Raw genomic sequence first — 18,758 nt, forward strand, 5'->3', positions numbered from 1 at the left:
GCACTTGATATCTGAGGGGGAGTGGGGCACAGCACTTGGTCTAGGGGTGGTGTGGAGGTGGGGCCTGGCACTCCATCTCTAAAAGATTCATCATCACTGGACTTGACTGATAACTCTTACGGTAAAAACTGGGTTAACTTATATTTTATCAGGGTTCAGAAGGGTGAGTAGGTTACAGGAATGGACAATAGTCTGCGACCAAACAAGTTAGGGAAACTGAGTTTAGCACTTTGGGGAATGGCAGTTGACAGGAGTGACAGTTGGGCCTTAACTGTCACACTTATCCACCTAGCCAGGGATAAACACAGAGTTTAACAAATACACACACTATGAGGTATGAAGAAAACAAACAGGGAAAACAGTTTAATTGTAATTTGGAAGGGATAGGAGAGGGGGTGAGGTAAAACTATGTCTAACTGACCAGGACTGGAGTCAAAAGGGAAAGTTCCTTAGCCAACCTGGCTTTTGCTAGGTTGACAGTTTGGCTAAGTACTTGAGGGAGAGGGCTTGAGTTTGAGGTTCTCATAACTGATGCAGAAATGTCTTCAGGATACTGGGAACCAACTCTTCCATAGCCAAAGATCCAAAAGCAACCAGGTAGGGAAAGATGTCTGCAAATTGTCCACCAGAACACAGGCCTCTCCCCTACTCAGAATTGACTTGCAGGATGATATCTTCAGCCTTTATAACATTCACCAATCTCTAAGATTCCAGGTCAAATAGGGACTGCTGATTGCACTTCTGCTCCAAAACCCTCTCAAAACAGCAATGTCTTTTGCTTCCTCTCTCCTCTCTACCCACTGCATTCCATTCAGAATGTCCATGACTTCCAGCAAAGGTTTTCCCTAATATGCTTGCAAAAATCTGCTTTTATACTTTTTAAAGCCTATACCTATTACATAACTCTTCTCCTTATTTTTCTTATCTTACTCTCTTTTTAAGACCTTAAAATTCTGAAAAGATACTTATTTCTACTCCTTCCCCACCTCACATCATCATATAGCTCATTCTAACCACTCCAATGAACTTTTTCTAGGTTTCTTTTGACTCCCATCCTATTTATTGTTTATCTTTTCTTCAAAAATGCTTAAAAGGCCTTGGTTCCATTAAAGACATCTATCCTTTTCCCTTGTATGAGTATTTTCAGCTTTGTAGGTTAAATTACTTTTTGTGGCAAGCATATATATATTTCACCATTTGGATTACTGTAATCCTAGATCTTATTTAATTTTTAGTAGAAACCATCAGGTCTTGTTCTCTCCTTACTGGTTCTATTAGAGCAATAAAGGCTTATTTTATTATTTCTGAAATATAACATCTAGAATTTTAAAAAATATTTTTCAGGATTTTGATAACTGAAATGATCTCATCTTGATAGTATTCTAGTCTTCTTATAGAAGTTATTTTACATTTCCTTCTTTATTTAAATCTTTTGATTTTGTTCTAATATTTTATGCTGTCTCATGGAGTCATTGACTGCCTAATTTATTTTAATTTTCATGTATTCTATTTCTTGGGTAAATTTCACTACCTTTCTTATTTAAGTTACATACTCTCCTTCCAATTATTTTCTCAAGAGCTTTGATTTCATTTCCTAGATATTTATATATTTATAGATATTTATTTCTAGTATTTATATTGTCTTCTTGGAAATACAATTTTCCCCTTTGAGTCTTTGCTTGCAGGTATTATGAAGTTGAATTTGCAATATATTTTAATACTGATTTCTTTAATTTACTCATCTCTCCAGTTTTAGTCCTAGATTTGGGGTTTTGTGTCAGTTTCAAGGTCTGTCTTGACTAGTTCTTAGGTAGAATGGCTGGCCTTGCTTTCTCTCAACCTAGGTTATTTTGCTGACTTTTAACTTCTGTGGTTAGGTTCCTCTGGGTCTTTGAGTTTTGATGTGCTCAGTCTTAAGGAACCTTCCTGATGCCCCAAAATAGAGTATTAGCAATCTTAGAACCCCCGAGATTCCTGAGCACTATGATGCTAGTTGGCACCCGCTGCCCTTCTGGGGTTTCTAACGTCCTCATTCTGGGGCTTTTTCATTTTTTAGATTTTCTTCTTTAGAAAATTGAACATTTGTTTTAAGTGTAGTGTATTATAACTCTGCTTGCAGGTTGAGTTAATCACTTTCTTTTTTTTAGCTAATACTGACTGTTGACTAATCATTTGTAATGTCTTAGGTGGTTTATTAAAAGTTCACCCCTCTCCCCATTTGTCACACAGGCTTTGTGCCCTATTATTCCATCGTCACTGAAAAGGGCAGCTTATATAGGTTTAATACAATAATAATTTGAGGCTGAATTTGTTTGAAAAGTCAGTCATAGTGTTTCCAAAACCTTAAGGTCAAAAGTGAAGGAGGGAATTTGTTGATAAGTAATGTCAGAAGTATGGCCTTCCTCTAAATAAGAACAATTCCCTTTAGCTTACACCATGCTGAAGATGTACTACTTCAAAGAGAATTCTCATGAAAGATCATGGCTGCCTGACTTTTGCAGAATAAGTGTCTTAGGAAAAATCAATGCTCATCAAAAACTAGGAGAGATTTCAGAGACAATTTGTTCTCTGTTATTCTAAGAGCTGGTCAGCTTTGTCATGTCCTTTAATAAATCTCACTTGAATAAACAAATTATTTATTGAATTCTGATTTTATTTTTAGTAGCTTCTGAAAATTTCCCTTTGAACCCATAGCAATTGGTGATAAGTGAAAGATAATTTAAGTTTGGCAATGGGAATACATTCCTTGACTCTTAATTTAACTTTAAATAAGACAGATTATTTTAATAAGGTTTATTATTCATTTTTTAGCAATGCTAGTAGATCTCAGACCAAGATTATTAGGTGATTATCATCTTTAAAAGGAAGAAAACCTATTAATTCTGTATTTAAACTATAAGTCAGGAGTTTTTTGTAGAATTAGGACTATTATTGAAAAAGAACTCTGTTCCTACTTAACTGTAATATTTTAAAGGATATAATTAAATACTACTTATATCTGAACAATTTTTAAAGTGGCCCCTGGCCCCAGAGAGTCCTAATTGGTATTAAATGACCAACAATTCAATGGACGGGGGCATGCTGATTATCTTAAATCTAATTTAGGAGAATTCCATATTAGGCTACAAACAATATGTGCAGGTACTCTTAATGATCAAGTTAGGTAACCTTAGAGCCTTAAAAAGAAAAAAAGAGTACCCTGAAGATAGGCTCCTATTGGATTCTCTGAATGTCTAGGTTGTTTGCTCCTAGCCCTGGCAGAAAGAAAACTAATATTTATTTAAGAAAAACAATCCTGAGGATAAGTATAATGAGCAAAATGAACAATGTTAGATTAGGGAACAAAAAAAATAAATTGTATTTGATAGTGTTTGTGATTAATTTGGTTTAAAGGAGGCTGTGTGTTGCACAACTTAAATTGAAAAAAATCATAAAGCTCCTGACTTTATGACTGTGTGAAAAAGTAGAAGAATGGATGTTAGGAGGTGGTAGAGAGGGGTCTGTGTGTGTGTGTAGGAGATTGGTTAGAGAAATAGCAAACTAAACTAAGCTAAATTAAGCCAAATTAAGATAAGCCTTATCCCATATACTGACTTCTGATGAAAAAAAATGTACAACTTGCCATGGATCCAAAAAAATTAGCTAACTAAAGGATTAAGTTTCTATGTGTGTGAGAGAGTGAGTTTTGCCATAAATATTATTTTGTTGTCTATTCATCAATCTGAATAATTCTTCAGTGAGAAGGGAAAATGGTACCTAAAAAAAAATAAAACAAAACTAGATTTGGAAAAAACTAGAGCATTTCAGTGAGAAATTCAGCAAAACAATTTGTTTTGGATAATATTAAGATATGAGAGAATAACTTTAATAATTCAGGAAAAAATCATATCCTCCTGAAAATACAATGCATTAAAAATTAGAGCAACATTTCAAAAAATATGTTGAGAGTTTCCCTTTAAAAAAGAGTTTTAAGGGATCAGGCATGATCTTTTCGAATGTGTATATAAGAAAATTCTTTAAATTTATGACTTTAATATATACACACTGACTTCTATGTTTTCTTCTGTGTAAGATTTTCTGAATATACTAACCATGGATTACTAAACTGAGAATTGAATAATTTGCAGTGCTTGCACCCAGGACTCAGCTCAAGCACTACATTTTCTGAAAGAGCCTTTTTCTGGTCACTACATCTAGATTTCCTTGTGTAAAAATAAATAAATGAGACTGACTGAGTGGGTCTGAGTGATACAGTCTGAAGGAGATAGAATTATCTTCTTTCTGTCAGGAAAGAGATTCTGGGCTTCTCCCAAATGTGATGCTTGGAGACAGGGTGGAGACTTTGAAATGAGGTTTCCTTAGTATCAAAGGAAGGGGTTACTGTCTAGAGAAGTGGTTATAGGGGGGCATTTGCCCTCAATGTGGAGAGAAAAACTGAGAAGAAAGAAGGGATAGTGGCTTGGTTCAGCAAGACAGACAGACAAACTGAATCACTGTACATGACCAGAGCATGGGAAAGCTTCCAATTTTTGGTTAACTTTTCTCTAGTAGAGAATTCAGGTAGTAGGTGAAACCATTTTCCCTACTTCTCCATTTTTGTCTAAGATGACAGAGTTTTCTATTCTTTAAAGCTATTTATTTTCCATTTTGAGTAGTATATTAAAAATCTAGATCACTTTAGATAATATATGACTAATTTTAGCAGCTTTCCATTTCTCTCTCTCATTAATTATGAACTGAAGCTGTAAGAAGGAAAAATAGTGTTCAGTTTTAGTATATAGAGATTCAGATAGGATCAGGGTTTGAGCTTGGTACAAAAGGGTTTGGCTTTCTACTAACTTAGGACAGAAGCAAAAGGAGAGATAATTAAAAATTTGCATTTATTCATTTGGACATAGTTTCATCGAGGGCCCAATCTTTAGAGCACTCACAATATCTTCTTTTTTAAAAATTAAATTAAATTATTTATTATTTTTTTAATTTTTAAATTTAATTAATTTATTTAAAATATTTTTCCATGGTTACATGATTCATATTCTTTCCCTTCCCTTCTCCCTCCCCCTCCTGGAGTCAGAGCAATTACACTGGATTTTACATGTTCAAAACCTATTTCCATATTATTAATACTTGCAATAGGGTGATCATTTAAAGTCATTGGATCCCCAATCATATCCTCATCAAGCCATGTGATCAATCATGTTTTTTCTTCTGTGTTTCTTCTCCCACAATTCTTTCTCTGGATGTGGGTAGCATTTTCTCATAAGTCCCTCAGGATTGTCTTGGGTCATTGCATTGTGGCTAGTAGAGAAGTCCATTACATTTGATTGTACCACAGTGTATGTGGCTCTGTGTACAGTGTTCTCCTGGTTCTGCTCCTTTCACTCTGCATCAATTCCTGGAGATCATTCCAGTTCACATGGAATTCCTCCAGTTTATTATTCCTTTGAGCACAATAGTATTCCATCACCATCAGATACAACAATTTGTTCAGCCATTCCCCAATTGATGGACACTACCTCATTTTCCAGTTTTTTTTGCCACTACAAAGAGTGCAACTATGAATATTTTTGTACAAGTATTTTTCCCCATTATCTCTTTGAGGTACAAACCTAACAGTGGTATGGCTGGATCAGAGGACAGGCAGACTGTTAAAGCCACAATATCTTCTTGCTGACAATCACTATAGAGGTAAAGTGAGTCAGCTTCCAAAACCAGGTGCTGGAAGGACCTCTAGGCTTCAGAGCAGTTTTAGGTATCCTATGAATATTTAGATTGGCTTACTGTGAGGTGACCAAAAATCTTTTAATTGCATCTGAATTGGAAATGAACATGTATACAAAAGATTCAGAGAGATTAACTCTCTGTCTTTTTCCTGGAAGTTTTCAAGTAAGGAGGAAGAAGAAATGCTATGGGCCTTCTGGTGGAAGGAAAGGTAGCAGGTGCAGCAACACGAACAGTGTAACAGTGTAAGCCTGTCACAAACTTGCTTATCTTGATGAGAGCTGGAAATCCATGGCATTGCTTTTTCCTTTGTCTCTACATGCTTATCCTTTCCTATTTGTAGATGAATAAACATAAGAAATATAACGGACTAGGTGTAATGGACAATGTGAACTTCAAAAGGTGAAAAAGGGCATCAAAGGTTCTATCAGCATATGGAACTGGCAAAGGAGTGGTTCATCCATCAGCTATGATATACCAAATAGTGAAGCAAGCATGAGCTCACTACAGGGAGAAATGGACTTGCTGGGGAAGTACCTCCCCTGCTCTGAGCCAGGGGAGGGGGTGAGGGAGGGGAAGATCAGGAATTTGCAACAACTTTAAAGTGGAGTTCATTCTCTCCAGTAACTAAGTTGGTTCTTAGAGGGAAAATTCCCCTCAATTCAGGGAAGATATTGTATTTCAGTCCTTGCTGTACCTTCTTAGTAAATATTCCTTTTTAAAAGCTAATTGATGTTAATTGACTCATTTATATTGGAGAAACTGGCCTCATTCACTTAGTGCATAGGCCTTACTCCCTATTCTTCCCATATATATTAGTTTATAAAAGAAACTGTGGAATATTAAGAAACAGTCAGATTTAGGGAGAGGGAAAGAACATGAAACATGTAACTATGGGAAAATATTCAAAATAAAAATAAAAACTTAAAAAGGAAAGTCAAAGAATCAAAATTTTATACTTGGAAAGCACTTTAGAAGTCACATTCAAAAATATATAATGCTAACAAAAGACGATTCTGTCTTTTTGAAGATCTTCCTGTATATTAAAGCATGAAGCCCAATCCTAAATGCCCTAAAGATTCATTAATGAACCCATTAACCTTGTATTCCTAAGACTCAGAAGACCTCTCAGCCAACAAAAGTGATGGTTCTATAAATAGAGAATTCATTTAAGTCTCTATTCTTCTTCCCTACGCTAGTTGGCAAGCAAAATTTTCTCCTCAAACACCCATATCCAAGGGGTTTTTGAAATAATAAATTACCATCAAATCACTGAAAACGTTGGAGTTAGGAAGACACATCTTCCTCAGGTCAAATCTGGTCTCAGATACTTCCTAGCTATGTAACCCTGGGCAAATCACCTGACTCTGTTTGCTTCAGTTTCCTTATTCATAAAATGAGCTGGAGAAAGAAATAGTAAACTAATTCAGTATCTTTGCCAAGAAAATCCCAAATGGGGCCCATAAGTGTGGGATGCAACTGAAAAAATGACTAAACAACAACAAAATGAAAGCTTTGCTCTGTTTTAATTAAATTAGGATTCTGGTCCTTAGATTTCAGTAAAGTTTATTAGAATTACTTGGATAGGTAGAAGATGAGAGAGAGATATAAAGGAAGGCTATCCAACTTTGCTTGTGGCTGCTCTAGCAGATCCCAGCAAAGAAGTTCCTTGGCAGAATGCCAGAGACAGAAAGAGGGAAAACTTCCCTCTTAAACCTTTTTATAACCGCCTGCCTCCCCTTTGTCCTGTCTTCCACATCCAGGTTAAGTTCAGGCTCACATATGCAGGTAATCTACATATACAGGTAGACATCACCTGTGGGATTCCAAAAAGGGAGTGGGAAAGGTAAACTTTCCTCATGCAGCTCCTAGCCTCTAGCTCCTGAGTATTATAATCTAGGGGGTATATGGGGTATTCAGGGAGAACTAGCACTTCTGGTGTGAGGGATTGCTGTACCCTTTTCAAGACTATTTATCTGCCTTTGGTGTCCACCTTTCACCCAACCTGTGGTTTTAAGAAGTAGTTACACCCCAGTAAAACCCTTTTGGTAGACGGGCTAAAACAGGTTGAAGGTAACCATCAGATTTCAAAGCCATCTATGAGTTAGGAGGATGTCTGTCCTAAGCATGTGAAGTTGTATGAGAACAATTTGTTCCAACAGCTAGGAAGTCAGGTGATGCATGAGCTATAGTGCTTAGAGCTAGGGCTCTGCATCACATCAAAGACACCAACATCATCCACTACTTCCTGGAACTTTGCCATTCATCTTGACTTTTATTCTGTTCCTGGATTTCAATGGCTGGAAGAGAAAGTGAAGTTGATAATTTTATACAATTTTGCCTCACTTAAATCTAATTCATGAGCAAGTCAAGATATGACCTCATGATGCCATCGTTTCTGTTAGAAAATGAAGGATGAACACAATATCTATAACTCCCTCTGCTATCTTGCCATCTTCCCAGATCCTGTGACTTCTATGTGGAAAAGTACCCTCTAGGCTGGACCTCCACAAACTGTACTCTCAGGCCTCCAGGGAATTAATTAATTCAATTGAAGAACTTTCATCCTGAGACTGTCTTCTTGATTTATAACTGATTGGTTACCTAGCTTACTACATTTAACCAGCCCCAAACCAGGCCATATTTTGTATTCCATCTAGTTGCCTACTCAGGCCACCTTACTATCTGTTCTCCACCATTTTTGGACTCCTCCTCTCCTCAAGCCTCTCTTTCTCCTTCTCCTTTTTTATTCTTCCTTTGGACATTGTGGACAAATAAATACTTCCATTGTTTCTAGAAAGGGTGTGTTAATTTGATTGCCCAATACATCAACTCACTATCTCTGTTATTCCTCAGACCAAAATTGTGGGAAGCCAATAAGCGACTAGATAAAAATCTGAGACTCCTCTTTTGACCCCTTTTGTGATCCTTTTAATTTCTTCTTGAAAAGTGTTATGACCTTATTGAAAAGCTTTAAGTTCCTATCAAACCTGAATTTAAAGGGTTAACACTGTTAACACAGCAAGGAATGCTGCTGCCTGTTATAGCTAAGGCCAACATACTCCCCAACTTGGCTTTCTGATAAGAACCTAGTCAAAATTCAGCCGTGGCCTTGGTCTATTCTGAAGCCAATGTTTTGTGTTTTGATGTGACATAATTTGTAACTTCTGCGCATCTGCAAAGTTTCGGGGGGGTTCTTTTGTGTGAAATGAGTCTTGAAATATATATAATAAATTCCATGCTCCTGGAGCCAGAGCTGGAAGCAAGAAGTAAAAGACATTTCCCTTGTCCTGTCCTTATTTCCTTATCAACTAAACTGTCCTTATCAGAGATGATAAAGAGATCTCCACACAAAATTCCATTGTCCACCACTCCCTTTTATAAATTGCCTCCTCCGTGGGGGCAGCTGGGTAGCTCAGTGGATTGAGAGCCAGGCCTAGAGACAGGAGGTCCTAGGTTCAAATCTGGCCTCAGACACTTCCCAGCTGTGTGACCCTGGGCAAGTCACTTGACCCCCATTGCCTACCCTTACCAATCTTCCACCTATAAGTCAATACACAGAAGTTAAGGGTTTAAAATTAAAAAAAATAAATAAATTGCCTCCTCCAATTAGAATTAAGTTCTCAAAGGCTGTCTCCCTTTTCGTATTTGTATCCTTAGCACTAAGTATAATACTTAGAATTTAGTAAGTGATTAACTAATGATTTTAAAAATTCATTCATTCATTCATTTGTAATATAATCCAATAAACATTTGTTAAATGTCTACTGTGTGCCATGCACTATTCAAAGTGTTGTTGAGAGGCAGGTAGAGAAGAGAAGGTAGAGACTAGGAAGTGATGAAGTTAATCTGGGAAGAATAACTTCTTCCATGGAGTTAAAACCAGGAAGATCAACAGATGCAGAATGGAGTAAGCCTACAAAATCCTGTTTCTGCCCACTGTAAGAGAAGGTATTGGGAGAAATTTACAGCTCCACTTTCTAGTCCTCTTAACTAGAGTAGAAAGAATTAGGGGGAGGTAGTGTCAGCCAAAGCTTGAGATAGTATCATGGTGATGAGATAGGAGGTAATAAAGTTAACTTGGGAGATTCATCTTATTCTATGGGATAGAAATCAAGCACAGTAACTAACAGATGTAGAGTGGAATGTCAAAGAAGATTTTCTAATAGATGTATAAAGTCAGTAGGCAAAAAAGATATTAGAAACAATTTAATTTAATATCTTTTGGATGAAGATACCAGAGATTCAGAGATTATAAGTGATTTTCATAAGGCCACACAAATAGATAGTGGCAGAATTGAGAGAAAAGATTTAAAGATTCAGGATGAGATTTAAAGATTCAGCATGAGTAGAAGGAGAATGGTAATACTGACAGAAATAGGGAAGTTTAGGAGTTGTTTTTGGGGAAAGGTAAGGAGTTTTGTTGTGGATGTACACATAGATTTTGAGATATGAGGCATCTAATTGGGAATGTCTAAAGTACAATTAGAAATATGTGACTGGTTCTCAGGAGAGAGACTATACGTATAGTTTATTTTTTATATACATATGTTAAATATTTGTATGTATAATTTAGAAGTTATATATATACATATATAATTATATATAATTTAGAAGTTATCTGTACCAAAGTGATAATTAAATACAAAGAAGCTGATGAGGCTACCATTACAGAGGGAGTACAGAGAGTAAAAAGAGGATCCTTTAAGGCAAATCCTTTTAGTACATTCACAACTAAGAGCCTGAATTATGGATTGTGGTCTAGCAATTTAGAATAAGAATAGATTAGAAAAGTAGGAAGAAAACTGAGAGAAAATGGCCACAATATATTAGGAAAGAGAGAATATTCAAGAGGGTGAGGTGGTCAATGGTAAAATATGATACAGAGAATTTTAAAATGGTAAATACTGAAGTATTGGATTTGACAATTAGAATATCATGATGACTTTGGGTAGAGAAGTTTCTGTTAAATCATGATATTGGATGTCAAATTGTAATGAACTGAGAAATTAGTGAGAGGAGGGAAAATGGAGGCAATACATGTATATAAGTGTATTTTTTCTTGGGAGTTTGGCTATAAAAAGGAGAAGATATTTAGGATGAGATTTTGAGCATGCATGGGATGGGCTCACAAACAGTAGACCCCACCACTGAAAGAAGTTCACAAACATGGAGCTCAGAAGCCAAAGTAGAAGACAGTGGTTTATTCTTTTGTGAAAAGGACATTCCCCAGCTTTGGATGCTTAAGGAATGCCAAAATAGTGAGTCAGACTCAATTCATAGAATCTTCCAATCAGAAACTCCCGCCCTTTTCTACCTTCCTCCTCCCATCCTTTGTTCTGGCCAAGACATTGTTAACTTTGACATCTTTAAAAGATAAGTGAGTTATGGGTCTGTGACATCTTTGTTACAAATCTTTTTTAAAAAAGATAAATGAATTACTGGCTTGTAGATAACAAGATAAAGGAGTTGGTAGATCTAGAGTTTTGTCTTTAGAGAAGGTGGTATATTTTAAAGGGAGGGGTAAATACTAACTTCTATCCAGGTTCTTAACACTTCTTATGAGAAAGACACAGATTATATACCACTCAAGGGGATGTGGGGCCCAAAGAGAGTTTGTTTTGATTTTAGGATGGGGAGAGTAGAAAACCTCAGTGAGCAGAACAAATGAGCCTGAGGGGAATAGAAGGAAGTGGGTGATGTAACATTTCTCTTCACTCAGTGTATTTAAACCCATTTCCTCTACCCTTCCCTTTATTCTGTGCCAGATTCTAGATGCCTCACCTGGACAGAACAGTTCAATCAGTCATTTGGATGAGCCAGAAGAGGAAAGATCTAGGCAATGCCTTCAATACTGCATTCTCACCATTAGTCCTGGGACTCAGTTGTTGTATTTGATTATGTAAGTATTAATTTCATTTAAAAATCTCTTTATTCTTCTATAATTCCAACTTTTCCATTGATAAGGAATTCAACAGTATATTTTCCAAATATGTTCCCAGTTTTCCATGTTGCTTCTCACACCACATGTAATTTAATTTCATTTTCTCTGCATTTGAAATGGATGGAAAATAACAGATCTAGTCTCATAGGAAATAATTCTGAATATTTCAAATTTTCATTATAGAAAATCAGCTAGTTGATTTTTTTTCCACAGAAGAGACTAGAGGTAAGTAGCAAAAAGCTTAGTTATCTCATGACCCTGAATTTGGAAATAGTCAAAATAATGGAACTGGTTTTTTTGAAAGCTAGAGTTTGACATAGGCAGAAGAGAAAGAAAGCAGTTATGCTAGGTTAGGGAAGCAATGATATGAAAAGATGAATTGACAAAACCTATCAACTACCCTATTTATTTTATTGGGATTGTTTTCCAGAGGCTAAGGGAATTTAGCAATACCCATAGAACTTTATAATTTTAGAACCAATAGAGAACTAAGTGAACCTATGAAACTCCTCACACTACTAATTAATAGCTGATAGCTATCAGGAAATTGTTAGTGGTAAGTTAGAAGTGTCTAAACTGATTAGTGTTATAAATATAGGAGAGGGTAAACTGGATACTACCACTCTTAATTGGGTGACAGTAGTGGTAGTTCAGATATGTGGCTAGTGCAAGGTCACCTGAGTCTTGCCACCTAGCTAGATGTTGTAACGCCTCCCTCCTTTATAACAGTGCCCAGGCAGGATCCTTCAGGTCAGTGGATGGGTATCCCTTTCAGATCCCACCTGGGGTTAATTAATGGTGGATATTGGGCTCTATTGGCCTTGGATACGTTTATTTGACTGCGTTTGTTCCCTTCCCAGAGAAGTGATGAAACAACTACTCCAGGAAGGTACTTGAAAAGTTTTATATATATTTGGCAAGGAAGGAATGTTTAGGAAGTGGGAAGAGGAATAGGAAACCCTAAACTAATCTTTGATAATATTAATTCCTCAGGACTGTAGGCAGATGAGTGATTCTGGCTTGTTCTAGCTCCTCTGGCTCAGCCTGGCCACAGCCAAACCAGAGCAAGCAAGCTGTTGTATGATGTCTCTCAGCTTCTTCTTCTTCTTGCCAGATGTTATGCCTTTCACAGCCTTTAGGAACCACCCTTTCCACCCTCTTATTCTTCTCCTGCCCACTTCCCGGATCCCTCCTGGGCCCCGGGATACCTAGATAACTAAAGATGATTCAGAATACCTAAATATCTAGGGGACAGAAGAATAAGAGGATTCATGGTATGGATACAGGTTGGCAAATGTCAATGAGCTCAGACAGGAGTTCTTGCAAGGTTGAGCCAAGCAAGCCTCAGATCCCAATAGACCAAGGTCTACAGATCCCAGGTCCAAAGGAAAAGGAAAAGACTCCCTGTCAGGGGCTGCCAGGGTATTTATACCTCCCCTGGCCAACCACTTTCTCCCCTATCCTCATGGCCTCTGGGAACATTCTGAGGTCCAACGGTCTTCACCTGTCAATCAACGGTGAGACTCTCAGCTCCCAGAGTTTCAATATGACATTAGCACATATATCATAAACATTTATTTTATTTTACTTTTTTTTAAAAAACCCTTACCTTCCATCTTGGAATCAATGTTGTGTAATAGTTCCAAGGCAGAAAAGTGGTAAGGGCTAGGCAATGGGGGTTAAGTGACTTGCCCAGGGTCACACAGCTAGGGGAAGTGTCTGAGGCCATCTTTGAACCCAGGACCTCCCATCTCTGGGCCTGGCTTTCTATCTATTGAGCCACCTATCTGCCCCCAGATACTTTTTTTATAGTTCCATTCAAAAATATGTATAAATATGTATATTTTTTTCCTCTTATTGTTTGAATATGTTATTGTATTATTTGTGAACACAATTCCTTTAACTAGATTAGAGACATTTCGTGGAGAGTTAACATTTTCATCTCTGATATTCTCTTTGAATATGTATTAGTTTTTAAAAGGATAATTGACTTCATATTTTTGCTACCAACTAGATTTTATAGGGATGAAATATCCTTGATGATTTAAAATTTCTCATAGGGAAGATAAAAACAAAGTATAATATGTATGATACAAAATAGAATGTCATGAGTAGATAATATCTAAAACGTGAGATATGATCTGGAAAGGGAGAAATCATTTTCAGCTGGTGGAATAATGAAAGGATTAACTGAAGATTAAATATTAGAGTTGAATTTCAGTGGTATCAGATGATAATGATAGGTGGACATAAGTAACATCCTATAGTGTCAAAAAATACCAAATTTGGGGACAAAACCTCTACCTTTGAGTTATAGATCTTAGTTGTTACTGTTCATTTGTTAGATCACATCCAATTCTTCGTGATCCCTCGGACTGTAGCAAATCATGGGATTTTCTTGGCAAGGACAAAGGAGTAGTTAGCCATTTTCTTCTCCAATGGATCCAGTATATATAGATCTTAAACTCACTTCTTAATCTTTAACATGAGGGATTGAACTAGGTGAATTTTAAAATCTGTTATAGTGCTAAATATGATGATTTTTATGGAGAAGGTTACACTATCTGTATTTGACTTAATATCAAAACAGTCATATCCATGAAAAGGGAGATTTGAAAAGATTCCAGGAGATTTGGTGATTAATAGGAGGAGAAATTTATGTCCTTTTTACCCTAGGATTTCAGAGTCATTTTTCCTTAAATACTGAATTTGTTTCCATAGTTTGTGAATTAAAGAGTTGTTTTTTTATGGAGCTTAGAAAAAAAGTCTCAGATGGAAACATGAAATGGAGAAGCATTTATTAAGTACTTCTAGGTACTGTGCTAAGTATTATGAATACAAGCACAAGCAAGTTTCTCCCTCAAAAAGCTCATATTCTGAAAAGAGGAAGACAACACATATAGCCAAGATGGCAGACAGGGGAGTGTTTTGGTATTATTATAATAATAATAATTATTATTAGTAGTAGTAATACCTACTGTGCCAGGTACTAGGTACTAAGTGCTTTGAAAATATGTCATTTAATCCTCATGGTAACCCTGAGATGTAGATTTTCTAGTTATCTCCATTTTACAGTTGAGGATACTGAGGCAAACAGAATTTAAATGACTTACTTGGGGCCACTCAGCTAATAAATGTCTCATGCCAGATTTGAATGCAAGTCTTTCTGACTCCTGGTCTACCCCTCTATCCACTGTGTTACTACGTACTGTTACTACATCAACTAGTAGTATAGTAGCTTAGATTTAATGACTGTTATCAGAGCTAAAGCAGGAAAGAAAAGAGAATATATCCCTATGGTATGCACAAAGAGGATAGAGAAAATTGGTTAATTTGGGTTAAATTGGTTAATGTATCCTAATCAAAAGCTTAGAGTCTCAGAGTGGGAGCTTGGAGGGTCCATTTGGAGGAGAAGTCTGAAAAATAGGGGAATGGAATCATGAAGCTGGCAAATTAATCATATGATGTATATCCCATCACCCCAGACATCCCATTTCTTTTATTAATCAAAATATATCTACTTCACCTTGGTTCAGCAACTTAAAGTGTATCACTTTTTCTGATGGATAGTAACTTATGAAAAAGGATTCAAAATAGTCTCTTTTTTGTTGTTGTTCTTCTTTAGGTGAAATGACATGAAACAATGTGGTTGGAGAATAATACTTTGGGAACAGATTTCATCCTAATGGGCCTCTTTAGCCAAAGCAAATACCCTACTCTCTTCAGCTCAGTGATCTTCATTGTTTTTATAGTAGCTCTGTCTGGGAATGCCACTCTCATCCTTCTTATCTATTGTGAGCCTCACCTCCACACTCCCATGTACTTCTTTATCAGCCAGCTTTCCCTCATGGATATGATGTATAGCTTTGTTATTGTGCCCAAGATGCTGTTGGATCAAGTGACTGGGATTCATAATATCTTAGTCCCAAGCTGTGGGATCCAGATGTTCCTCTATTTGACACTTGTTGGGGCAGAGTTCTTCCTTTTGGCAGCCATGTCCTATGATAGGTTTGTGGCTATCTGTCACCCCCTTCGCTACCCCATCCTCATGAACCATAGAGTTTGCAAACTCCTTATAATTGGTTGTTGGCTTTTAGGCTCTATTGATGGTTTCATGATTACTTCTATTACTATGACCTTCCCATTTTGTAAATCCCAAGAGATCCAACACTTTTTTTGTGAGACTCCTGCTCTGACAAAGCTTTCTTGTTCAGACACCTCACTTTATAAGATTGCCATGTACCTATGCTGCTTTCTTATGATCCTTATCCCTGTAATAGTCATTTTGAGCTCTTACTCCCTCATTCTCCTCACAGTCTATAGGATGAATTCAGTCACTGGCTATAAGAAAGCATTTTCCACATGTTCCTCCCACATTACTGTTATCATCCTCTTGTATGGGGCTGCTGCCTACAACTACATGCTACCCCCTTCTTACCACACTGCTGAGAAGGATATGATGATATCTGTCTATTACACTATTGTTACACCTGCACTTAACCCTTTTATCTATAGCTTTAGGAACAAAGATGTTACTGGAAGTTTGAGGAGACTGCTAGAGTGATAGGTGCCTATGGGGAGTAGGTGATGATTGTCAGGTATTTCTAAGTCCCCTTTTTAATAACACTTTCTTCTTTTATGATAATTCCTTCTTCCTAGGCCCCAGTACTTATGTTGACCTCATAGGTAGGAGTATCATTTTCTCTGGTTTTTCAAGTTAATTCTTTTTTTCTTTTAGAACTTATGGGTAAATATTTTCCTGATTTAGTTTTAAAAATAGTTGGGATTGAAACAAGAAATTCTGGCTCTACCTCTTCCACCCTAGGTCATCTTAGGCATGACGTTGAACCCTCTGAGTCTCAATTTGCTACTCTCAAAAATATTGTAGCTTAGTACAACATAGAGATGGTTAGCAAAGGAGGTGATGATTATAAAGATAAACCCACATCAAGAATAGATCATATCAGGGGGCAGCTGGGTAGCTCAGTGGATTGAGAGTCAGGCCTAGAGATGGGAGGTTTAGGTTCAAATCCGGCCTCAGACACTTCCCAGCTGTGTGACCCTGGGCAAGTCACTTGACCCCCATTGCCCACCCTTACCACTCTTCGCCTTGGAGTCAATACATAGTACATAGTATTGACTCCAAGACAGAAGGTAAGAGTTAAAAAAAATAAAAATAAAAAAAAGAATAGATCATATCAGACTAATCTCATTTCATTTTTTGACAGTTTCTTAACTAATAGATGACAAAAATGTTATAGCTATATTTTACTAAGATTTATTTATCTGGCATTCAGCACTTGAAAAAGCATTTTGGGGAAAAGATGAAGAGATGTAGACTTGTTTAAAATTTAGTAAAACTATTTCTATAATATTCTTTTGATCTATCAGTTTTATAATTCTGTAAATAGGGGAAATAAAATTAGTCTGGAATAATCTGTTATTGATTAACATATGATGTTTCTTTTTTTAAAAAAATGTTCATTAAGTACATTTTAAAGTTAAGGAAGTTAGGGCACAGAGAATATATGTGACTTGCCCAAGTTCATCCAGTTAGAAAGTGTTTGCTCAAAGAATGTAGATCTCAAAGACAAATTTTCTGAGTTTATTCCCAATTATTTTTATGCTAAATCAGCAACTTTTAATATATAGACATATAAATTTATTATCACTCAGTTTGATAGACATTGCTGGGTTGCACATCAGATCTGAAGACAATAGAAAACTGGAGAGGATAGCTAAAACTCTGAATGACAGTTAGGGCTCAAAGGTTAACAGAACAAAGAGTTTAGTCTAAATTTAAATTGAATTGGGACAAACACCAGTATTAAATTTGGTTTCTAAATATTGTCTTCATATAAAGATTATGGGAGAGTTATGACTAAACATGAATTTGTTTGAAAAAAAAAACCTGGGATTTAACACATTGTAAATGGGACTGAATCAATAGTGTAATATTTTAGACTATATACAAATCATTTAAATCTGTGTAACATCCCAGCAATGAAAAAAAATAAAGAAAGAAAAAAATTCAAAAAATAGAGATTCTGAAAGTCAGATGAGACAAATAAAATTGGCAATAAAGATCCCACTGAACATATGGGAGTTTTTTTTTTAAAGTAAACTAACTAATTTGATCCAAAAATGTAAAGATAATAATATTAATTGCTAACATTTATATAGTACCCAGTATATATCAAATCTTGTACTAAGTGTTTTATAATTATTATTTATAACCATTATTAGAATTATAATAATGAGATAATAATAACAATAACAAGGGAGATAAGTGCTATTATCATTCCCATTTTTTAAGTAAGGAATCTGAGGCAGACAGAGGTTAAGTGACTTCCACAATCACATAGCTGGTAAATAACTAAGGTCAAATTTGAATTCAGATCTTTCTAATTCCAGGCAACTAAATGATTAAAAGAAAAAATTACAAAAAGACTAATTCACTTGAAATGAAGAGGGAACAAAATGCATTGTAATAAAGAATTTTCCCCAATTTTGGGACAATAAAAGTGTTATATAAGATGAAGTGTTTGAATATTGCAAATATATAAAATACTAAGATGAAAAGAACAAGTAGAGAATTTAAATTATCCAATCTCAGAAAATTAATTTAACAAAGCCATGAATTAACTAAAAAAAATCCCCAGCCAAAATGGATTCTATCAAATATTGATGGAAAAATAAAATATTTTACAAAAAATAAAGGAACTTTTAAATACTTGCCCTGGGGCTCTGTTAATGTGATATGAATGACAATACTGCAAACATTTATTTACAAATTTAATGACATACCAAACTACCAATGAGTCACTATAGAACTACAGAAAATAATGACAAAAATCTTCTGGAGGAAAACTAATCAAGAATCACAGAGAAAGTAATAAAATGAGAATTAGAAGTCTCAGATATGTCAGTTTAATGAAGCAGGAAATATCAAAACCATTTGTGGATGGTTAAAAATAGAAAGGTTGATCAATTGAAGAGATTAGGTACATAAGACTTGAAAGTAATCAGAGAATATTGTTTGATAGAAACAATTAAGGATAATAGCTATGGGAGGATAAAAACTCTTAATTTG

At 35.9% G+C, this 18,758-nt stretch overlaps 1 protein-coding gene across 1 annotated transcript; it reads left to right on the forward strand.

Annotated features, from left to right (window-relative positions):
• The first annotated feature begins 15,308 nt into the window (after positions 1-15,308).
• On the forward strand, positions 15,309-16,229 carry LOC123245002 (olfactory receptor 2T29-like). Its single transcript, XM_044673694.1, has one exon. It carries the CDS (start codon positions 15,309-15,311, stop codon positions 16,227-16,229), a length of 921 nt encoding a protein of 306 aa, XP_044529629.1.
• The last annotated feature ends 2,529 nt before the right edge of the window (positions 16,230-18,758 follow it).

Source organism: Gracilinanus agilis, chromosome 4 (assembly GCF_016433145.1).
Source record: "Gracilinanus agilis isolate LMUSP501 chromosome 4, AgileGrace, whole genome shotgun sequence".
NCBI classification, from domain to species: domain Eukaryota; kingdom Metazoa; phylum Chordata; class Mammalia; order Didelphimorphia; family Didelphidae; genus Gracilinanus; species Gracilinanus agilis.

Bases quoted from the DNA above. Each gene is read 5' to 3' on its own strand.
- LOC123245002 (XM_044673694.1), top strand. From the start codon at position 15,309: ATGTGGTTGGAGAATAATACTTTGGGAACAGATTTCATCCTAATGGGC.